Here is a 9,047-nt window from a genome sequence, read left to right as displayed (position 1 = left end):
GGGACTCAGGGGATGTTTGAGGGATTAAACGGCATGATGAGGGGACAAGTCACGAGTTTATTGTGGGTCACTATTTGGGTTCATGTCTCAGGACATTGGGGGAGACATTTTTGGTTGTTTTTAGTTTTAGGCATTTTGTGGGGTAGTTCACGGGAACATTTTGGATGCCTTAATAAGTACTGGGGAGGCTCAAGGGAGTTTGAGGCTTGTTGGAAATTCTCACACTATGTGGTCACCGTATGTCATTAAGGGTAGCATAGGGAATTATTTAACGGGCTTGCAGGGACATTTGGGTATTTGGAAAGATCTTGGAATAAATTGAGGTCCCGGGGGTGAATGAAAGGGTCACAGGAGTCTCACTGTTATAAACTGAACACTTCCATCATGGTAGGATGCTCCTATGTTCCAGTTTTCCTGGGATGGTCCAGGGTCCACTGGAATGTTCCAGTGTTCCATCTGGTTAGAGCTCTCTCATTCCTTTGGCTACTAGTAAATCCCAAATTGCATATGAGGTTCCCATGGCTGAGGAGGCAGAGGGCGGGCCTGTGCCATGCCCCAAGCCACAAGGGAACAGGCCTGTGGGCTTTTCCCAACAAGCAGGCTCAGCGCCAGCCTGTGTCAGCCTCCAGGACACGCCGACCTTCTCATGGTGCCCCAAGCCCCACCCCAGTGTACACATAGGAAGTCTCCAGGCTGCTTGGGCAGAGGCACAATCATTTTAGATTAAAAAAAAAAAAAAATTGAACAAAGAGACCCTCCTGTGAGAGGTGAGATGAGGCCCTGCAGTGCAAGGGAGTCCCAGCAGAGGAGAGAGAATTCCATCCTGGAGTTCAAGTTTCTGTGCAGAGACAGGACCTGGGGACAGAGAACGGTCCTCCACCCACTTTCAGCTGGTCCGTCTTCATCAGTTATGGGCTGAGCCTGGAGGAGGTGACGGGGTCCGTTTGTGAGGGTGGATTGAGTTTTCTTGCCAGTGTGCATGCGCATGCGCACACACACACACCACTTCCGTGTTCCCCTCAGCCCCATGCTGCCCCATCTTTACCTGGGGTGATGAGAGGTGGAGTCTCCCCTGGATGGTGACTAAGGAGACAAAAGCGGTGAGATCCGTGTCCACCCCCATTTGCCCTCTCCCTCCGGGTAGAGGGTTCTTAGCCTGCCCAGACATGTCTTCCTGGCTGCTTTTCCACTTGGGGGGTTGTGCAATCCCAGGGGCCAAAGCATTTCAGGATTTGGGGCCCTCCGGGGATTACCAGCTAGAAACCATGAACCTGGAAATCTTAGCAGCAGGAACTCTGCAGGGCAGAGCCCGGAGGCCTCTCCTGCTGGGACAGTTAGCCCTTTCACCCTGAAAAGCAGCCAGTCAGCCTGAGGCGGGCATGCCGGAACAGTATCTTACCTGGGCTTCTGGCCGAACTTACATTTGCATTTTCCACCTGTTGGGGAGAGCTGAGTGGTCAGGGGAGGGGAGCCCCAGCCCCGGCCCGCCTGCTCCCCCCAGCTCCTTCACTCACTCATGACAATGATGATGCCCATGGCGCACAGAACCCCAGCGCAGATGAGCCCGCCAACCTGGAGGCTGTGCCAGTCTAGGAGGAAAGTGGAGGGGACCTCAGTGCCAGGCTATGTCCTCTCCATCCGTCCCCCCATCCTCTTGACAAATACATATGGAGCATCTAGGATGCGCAGGGTGCCGGAGACACCGCCGTAAGAAAACAGACAAAATCCTAAATGCTCACATTCTAGTTCACACACCAGCAAACAAGATCTGTCATGCAGGGTCAGGCAGAGATAAGTGGTCTGAAGAAAAATAAGCAGGGTGGGAGATGGAAAGTCAGAGGGCAGGCTGGGCATAGTGGCTAACACCTATTAGGTTGGTGCAAAAGTAATTATGTTTTTGGCTAGGCACAGTGGCTCACGCCTGATATCCCAGAACTTTGGGAGGCTGAGGTGGGCAGATCACGTGAGATCAAGAGTTCCAGACCAGCCTGGACAACATGGTGAAACCCAGTCTCCACTAAAAATACAAAAATTAGCCAGGCGTGGTGGCAGGCGCCCGTAATCTCAGTTACTCGGCAGGTTGAGGCAGGAGAATCATTTGAACCCGGGAGGCGGAGGTTGCGGTGAGCCAAGACTGCCAAGATTGCGCCATTACACTCCAGCCAGTCACACTCTGGGTGAAAGAGCAAAATTCTGCCTCAAAAAAAAAAAAAATGCACTTTTGCCATGAAAAGCGGTTGCAAAAACCACAATTACTTTTGAACCAACCTAATATACAGAGCTTTGAGACTTCAGGAGTTTAGGAGTTCTAGACCAGCCTGAGCAACATAGTGAGACCCCATCTCTACAAAGTATACAAAAATTAGCCAGATATGGTGGTGCATGACTGCAGTCCCAGCTATTCAGGAGGCTGAGGCAGGAGGATCGCTTGAGCCCAGGAATTTGAGGCTGCAGTGAGCTATGATTACGCCATAGCACTCCAGCGTGGGCAACAGTGTGAGACCTGTCTCTAAAAAACAAGTCAGAGGGCAGCTCTTTTCGAGGGAGTTGTCAGGGAAGGCCTCTTAGGGGGCTGCATTTGAGCAGAGGGAAGGGAGGGAGCCATTTGGTTCTATGGAAGGAAGTGTTCCAGGCAGAGGAACCAGCAAGTGCAGAGGTCTGAGGCTGGCAGTATGTCTGCGGTGTCTGAGAGGCTTGGAGCAGAAGGAGTGAGGAGCGTGGAGGAGGTGAGGGCAGAGCGGGGAGTAGGGAGCAGGTCATCAGAACCTGGAGACCAGATGAGGGTTTTGACCGAACAGCTCACCACCTCCAGGAAGTCTTCTCAAGTCAACACTTCTCCCAGCAGTTGATGTGAACCAAACAATGGCTTCTTGCAAACTGTCCTCACCTCCTGCGTGTGTCTAACTATCTTGCTGGAATAGAACCTTCCCAAAGGCCAGGTTGCTGCCTCTAGTTCCTTTAATCCCCCATGTGGACTCTTCAGTGCCCCCATCTTAGTCCCTTCCTATCTTTGTCCTGTGACGCTCACATCAGACCCTCACCTAATCCTGTGTGGGAACCCTTGGCACCAAGCAGTATGTGGGGTTAGGGGGAAGGGAATGGGGGCACAGACTCTCACCATAGTAGAAAGGACTGTTTTTATCTGCAAGGAAAGAAAAAACTTCATGAATCCAGGATTACAGCCAGGATGCAGGCCCCGCTCCCACCCAGGGGAGAATTTGGGGGTGGGACAGGTGAAAGAGTCCAGTCTGACTCACCTTCTGGGTCATTGGCGTCCAGGACAGGCAAGCCTGGTGGGAGAAGAGGGGAAGGAGGGGAGATGGTGATGCTGGCCTCAGCCAAGCCCTTGGGCAGGGCCCGTGGAGTTTCAGGGGCCTTGGGAAAGGGTCCCCTGAGGGACAGGGGTCCTGTCACTGAGCAGCCGCCTCATCCCCTCATATCCCATCATGGAAATGTGAACTCGCCCACTCAGCCCCACACCTCCGAGTCATGCCAGCATTCTACCACCTGAAATTGGTTCTAATCTAGGAGGGTTTTGGCCACTGTCTGGTCTCGTGTTTCAGACACGTGGTTAATCCATGCCTTCTGCAGCAGCAAGGGACTTTTCTGGTCAAGACGACAGATGGTTTCAGTTCCCAGATTCCTGTTTCCCCAAGTCCCATCATGCTCAAAGCCCATCCTCCCGCTTCCACCATGTCCACACCCACCTGGACTGGTGTTTGCACATCATTGAAAATGACTCACTATTATACACTTAAATAGACTTTATTGAAAATGTAATTTTAGATCACTACCCTGCAGGGAATACTAGTCTTGCCCTGTGTAATGGATAAAAAGTGTGCCTATAATCCCAGAGCTTTGGGAGGCAGATGTGGAAGGATTCCTTGAGCCTGGGAGGTCAAGGCTGCAGTGAAAAAGTAAAAAGGGACTGGGCGCAGTGGCTTAGGCCTGTAATCCCAACACTTTGGGAGGCCGAGGCAGGAGGATCACTTGAGGTCAGGAGTTCGAGACCAGCCTGGCCAATATGGTGAAACCTTGTCTCTTCTAAAAATATAAAAGTTAGCCAGGCATGGTGGCACATGCCTGTAATCCCAACTACTTGGGAGGCTGAGGCAGGAGAATCACTTGAACCCGGGAGGTGGAGGTTGCAGTAAGCTGAGTTCATGCCACTGCACTCCAGCCTGGGCAACAGAGCGAGACTCTGTCTCAAAAAAAAAAAAAAAAAGAAAAGAAAAGAAAAGAAAAGAAAGAAAGAAAAAAGAGGAAAAGTGTTTGGAAGTTAAAGATGCAGTCGCACCGAGCTGAGCCTTCTACTTGAAGTTGTTGGAAAATTTACAAGAGAACTGGCTGGGCAGTTATCTTATTTCAGTGCTTTGAAGGTGTAATTTCATTGTATTCTAGCTTCCATTATTTATGTTTAATAGTCAATCAAGGCCAGTGCAGTGTGGCTCGTGCCTGTAATCCCAGCACTTTGGAAGGCTGAGGTGGGAGGATCAAACTCAGCCAGAAGTTTGAGATCAGCTTGGGCAATACAGTGAGACCTCGTCTCTGCAAAATATTTAAAAATGAGCTGGGCTTGGTGGTGTGTGCCTAGAGTTCTAGCTGTGTAAGGCTAAGGGAGTAGCATTGCTTGACCCCAGGAGTTCAAGGCTGTAGTGAACTGTGATTGCACCATTGCACTCCAGCCTGACTGACAGAGACTCCCTTTCAAAAAAAAAAAAAGAAAGAAAGAGCGAGAGAATGGGGAAGATGGTGACTTTCCAGCTGTGCGAGCCAGCTCTTCTTGTGTATCCCTGGCAATCACTAGTTTGACTTTACTTACCCTCAAGGAGATGCTGTTCTAACATTTACCACCTTCCCTGGGGTGGTAGAAAAGCACAGGAGAGAGACAGAGGCTTGGCAGCCCCCCATCCAGGGGATCCAGAGGAAAAGGCAGTTGGGGGATGGGTACTCACCTACCAGGAACACAAGCAGGCCCAGGGTCACCTTCTGCATGTCAGAGCGCGGGCCTAGAGGGGTGGCAGGAGGTCCGGCCTTAGCAGAGCCACTGGGAGGCTGGCCCTGTGCCTATGGCTCCCCAACCCTCCTCCCCTGCTCCCCAGGCAGGATGCGCAGTTCACCCAGGGCAAGAAGGCTGACATCTCGCTGGGCTGAGAGATAAGCCGCAGCCGCGCCGTGGAGTGGGGACTGGGTGAAACTCGGGCCTGACGCGGGAGGAGCCATAATAACTCACTGGACATGGACCAGGCTTTCTGTGAATCGCCCCGCAACCAAATGAGGGCACCACTGCCCGCTGTTGTCCTCATTGGACAGATGGGGAAACTGAGGCTCTGGGAGGCGAAACTAGGTGCCCTAGCCAGGAAGCAGGATTTAAGCCAGGCCTGGCTCCCCAGCAGCTGCTCCTAACTAAGGACTGTCAGGGCCTTGGGGTGTTTGGGGAAGCCAGGTGCTGGGAGCCAGGTGGCAGGAGGCCTGCTTCCCGGGGGTGTCTCCATAGACGGCTCAGAGCCTGCCTGGCCCTGCCAGGACATTGCAGACTTCAGGCTGCGGACTGAGCAGGTTCTTCAAGCTGCTCAGGGCGGGGTGTGTGGAGCAATTGACTTGAGGCTGGGACTGGGGGTAGAGGGGGACAAACTCAGCCTGGCTGCAGCCCTAGCTCCATCTCTGTTCCCCAGAACCTCCTGCCCCTCACCCCTCACCCATGCCCTTCCCGGTCCCAGCCCTGACCCTGCCTAGCCTGAGTCCCCAGCCCAGCCCCTGACCCTACCCTAGGCCCCGCAGAGCACTTTCTTTCCCAGGTAGACCTGCTCAGCATAAGGAACTTGTTTCTCTCTCCTTCCTGACCTGGCATCAGTCCTGCCCTCCCAGCCTGCAAGGCTGCACCAAGCCCGGGCCTCCAAGCATGCCCTCCCCTGCCCTGTTCCTGCCCAAATGCTGAGTGCATAGTTATCATAATTGTTTTTATTTTTTCTCTTTTTTTTGAGGCGGAGTTTCACTCTGTCGCCCAGGCTAGAGTGCAATGGCACAATCTCAGCTCACTGCAACTTCTGCCTCCTGGGTTCAAGCAATTCTCCTGCCTCAGCCTCCCGAGTAGCAGAGACTACAGACGTGTGCCACCATGCCTGGCTAATTTTTGTATTTTTGGTAGAGACAGGATTTCACCATGTTGGCCAGGTTGGTTTCGAACTCCTGACCTCAGGTGATCCACCCACCTGGGCCTCCCTAAGTGCTGGGATTACAGGTGTGAGCCACCGCACCTGGTCTAGTTATAATTTTGATAGCGAGAGCTGGTACTTCCTCCACCTTGCCCTGGGGTGCACACTGACCTTGCTGTGTTCTCACTCAACCCCCCAGCAATTTCATGGACGGCAAAAATGCTGAGAGGGTGGCGCCCACAACCAACGGTGCGGGTGGTCCCTGCAGGTTGGCACAGACTCCTCCCTCTGCCTACGCACCCCAGGGCCTGGGAATCCTCTCAGCTTCCCAGTTAATTCCACATGCTGAACTCACAATTTTAGTTTGAGCATCCATTTCTTTTCCTTTTTTTTTTTTTTTTTTTTGTGGGAAGAAAGCCTGAGACTTTGGGGAGCATTACTGAGACCCAGGAAGTGTTTAAGATCCCCAAAAGTGTTGGGGGTCGGGGGAGCTGGTGTGGGTGGGTGGGCAGGATGGCATGGTGGATAGGGGCACAGGTTGTAGGTAGACTGCCTGTGGTCTGAAGCTGTCACCCATAACCATATGAGTCCTGATAACAGCAGCAGATGTTTATTGAGTGTCTACCCCACGGGGCATTTCCTTAGCTTCCCACTTATTTGCTCAATCTCTGCAGCTTAATGTAGGGGGCACTATTATTAGCACACATTGCAGTTGTAATCCTGTAACCCCTGCAAATTCATCTTAAAGCCCTATGCTCTGTCGCCGTGGCTGTTGAGTCTCACCTCTTAAGCCTCTTTCCAGGGGCTCCTCCAAGCCACCTCTGGCCTGCAAGGCCCCACTATTCCCCCTTCCCATGATGTCATCCAGCCAAGACTAACAGATGGTATTTGCCTCGCCCCAGCCCCAGCCCCAGCTTCTGCAAAACAATGTCCAGCCCCACGTTTCTGGAGGCTGCAGGGAGCCGGGAGCTGGGTCTGCCCTCACATTCCCGATTCAGGCTATTGCTGAAGAGGCCCTGGACTGCTCCCAGACCAATGTGGTTGGTGGGCAGGTTAGAGAGGAAGGCAGCCCTGCAGCTGATGCTCTGTCTACCTGCCCTGATCCTTCCTGGCCACGAGGTCCCAAGGCCGGCCTGAGGACTGTTTGCCCCACCTGCCCTCTGCTATCCCCTCTATTCCTCCATACTGTAGGAGAAATGTCTCATGTTCAGGGGCGGGCAGAAAGATCCTGCCCGCTCTGTGCTCCTGAAATCTCCCAAGCAACTCCGTATTTACAACTTCCCCAACAGCTCTGTCCTCTTTTCCTGGAGGTTTCCAGAATCCACATCCCTCAGTGCCTGGACACCCCGAGTGCATCTAGCACTCCTCATCCACACAGATGTCCCCAGTCCATCTACGCACGCCTGGTCCACTTAGATACCCCTACCTACCCAGGCACCCCCCTCTCTTCCACCCAGATATCCCCAACCCAGATACCCCTAATCCATGCAGACATCAGTCTTCCCAGACACCCCAACCACACTTACCGGTCCTGCCCTCACCCCAGCCAGCTCAACCAGTCCCTGAGAGGAGAATGGTGGGGAAAGGGACATTAGGGGAAGGGACTTTCTCCTATCTCCTGGCTCCAGAAAAACATTTCCAAAGATTTTAGGCTCTTTAACAGCAGAGCTTGTGTGTGGCAGGGTCAGTGGGCAGGTAGATACTCCCTCGTTTAGGGGCAGAGCCAAGGAGGGCTTGGAGGAAGGGGGCCCCAGCTGCTCACCTGTGTGGTTCACCAGGCTGTGCAGAGGTTCCGGGAGAAATCGGGGCTGCAAGGCGGAGTCCTGCCTTTATCCGAAGCTGCCACGCCCTGAGCAAACCTGGGCAGGTAGAAAACAAGTCAGATGCCCTAAGGCCCAGGGGCTCCGTTCCTGCTCTTAAAGAGACAGCTTCACCCCCTCCCCAGCCATCCCAGCCATGGGCAGCACGTTGCTCCCGGGGGTCACCAGGGCCACAGCAGCCTCAGGTGAGACAGAGAATTGGATGGGCTGGAGCTCAGTCCCTGGAATTAAGGGAGGACGCTCTCCAATCTTCTGTGCCCAGGAGAGGACCTTGAATGGGGAAGGTTCTGGGGTCTTTAAACGGCAGAGCCTCCAGGGCCATGCAGGGAAGTGATGTGTTGGTGTTCCGACCTGACTTCTTTCCCTTAGATGATGTGTTTTGCCTGGTGGAAGGACTGCTGGCAATTGTGGGGGACTTAAATTCCCCTTCCAGGCCACAGCTTGCTGCAGGGACAATTTCAGGGTTATCAGAGACGCTGGCATGACCAAAGTCAGGAGATGGGGCAGGGGTGCATATGAGGGAGCGGCTGGAACAGCAGGGAGGGGCCAGGGTGGGGACTCTGGGACCTTAGTCCTGGTCATAACCTGCTCCCTGCCCTGGGGAGAATGAGAACTGGCTCCCAGGCACCAGGCTGGAGTTTCCTAGCCAAACTCTTTCCGTGGGTGCTGGGAGAGCCAGATGTCCGGGTCTACAGAGTGGGCGCTGGTGGGGGCGGCTGCCTCCTAGTCTAGATAAGGCCCCCTGCATTGTACAAGGCTCCCTCCCCTTTTCCTCCCCCGTCTCCTGCTCCTCCTCCTCCAGGCATTCTTTCCGGATGGGGTCTGTGCAGGCTCCCCCATGGTCCCAGTTGGGGGTGCCCCCTCCCCTCAATTCCGCCTTCTTAGACAGAGGGACTTTTGTCTGGGGGCTGGATGGAGAACAAGGATCCTTTGAGCGGTTGGCGGAGGATTGGGGTCACGGGGAGGGGTAGGGCCAGGAAAGGGGTAGCTCTGCCCTGGACACCAGCTGGACTCCAGGCGACCCCAACACCATCGTGGGGGCAGGGAGGAGGGCTGCAGGGCCAGGCCAGGG

General features: G+C 54.1%; 1 protein-coding gene across 12 annotated transcripts; it reads right to left on the bottom strand.

Annotated features, from left to right (window-relative positions):
- Positions 1-37: 37 nt before the first annotated feature.
- On the bottom strand, positions 38-8,763 carry FXYD3 (FXYD domain containing ion transport regulator 3). Of its 12 annotated transcripts, XM_077982224.1 has the most exons (11): positions 8,327-8,754; positions 7,918-8,014; positions 6,939-7,072; positions 5,121-5,204; positions 4,956-5,009; positions 3,258-3,290; positions 3,119-3,142; positions 1,515-1,589; positions 1,400-1,436; positions 1,046-1,083; positions 38-921 (listed from the first exon to the last, which is right to left on the bottom strand). In XM_077982224.1, the coding sequence occupies exons 3-11, from the start codon at positions 7,009-7,011 to the stop codon at positions 905-907; spliced, it is 435 nt and encodes a 144-aa protein (XP_077838350.1). In that variant the 5' UTR covers positions 7,012-7,072; positions 7,918-8,014; positions 8,327-8,754; the 3' UTR covers positions 38-904. The 12 variants fall into 12 exon arrangements, with proteins under 12 accessions (XP_077838350.1, XP_077838352.1, XP_077838357.1 ...); XM_077982226.1 differs by lacking the exon at positions 5,121-5,204 and having other exon boundaries at positions 8,246-8,462; XM_077982231.1 differs by lacking the exon at positions 6,939-7,072 and having other exon boundaries at positions 8,246-8,462.
- Positions 8,764-9,047: the final 284 nt, after the last annotated feature.

Source organism: Macaca mulatta, chromosome 19, assembly GCF_049350105.2.
Source record: "Macaca mulatta isolate MMU2019108-1 chromosome 19, T2T-MMU8v2.0, whole genome shotgun sequence".
Taxonomy (NCBI): domain Eukaryota; kingdom Metazoa; phylum Chordata; class Mammalia; order Primates; family Cercopithecidae; genus Macaca; species Macaca mulatta.
This window is presented reverse-complemented; position numbering and strand designations above follow the sequence as displayed.

Bases quoted from the DNA above. Each gene is read 5' to 3' on its own strand.
- FXYD3 (XM_077982223.1), bottom strand. From the start codon at position 7,011: ATGGGAAGGGGGAATAGTGGGGCCTTGCAGGCCAGAGGTGGCTTGGAG. The intron at 1,437-1,514 runs GTGAGTGAAGGA...TCTCCCCAACAG, and splicing joins GGGCATCATCATTGTCATGA to GTGGAAAATGCAAATGTAAG. The intron at 1,084-1,399 runs GTAAGATACTGT...TTGTCTCCTTAG, and splicing joins AAGTTCGGCCAGAAGCCCAG to TCACCATCCAGGGGAGACTC.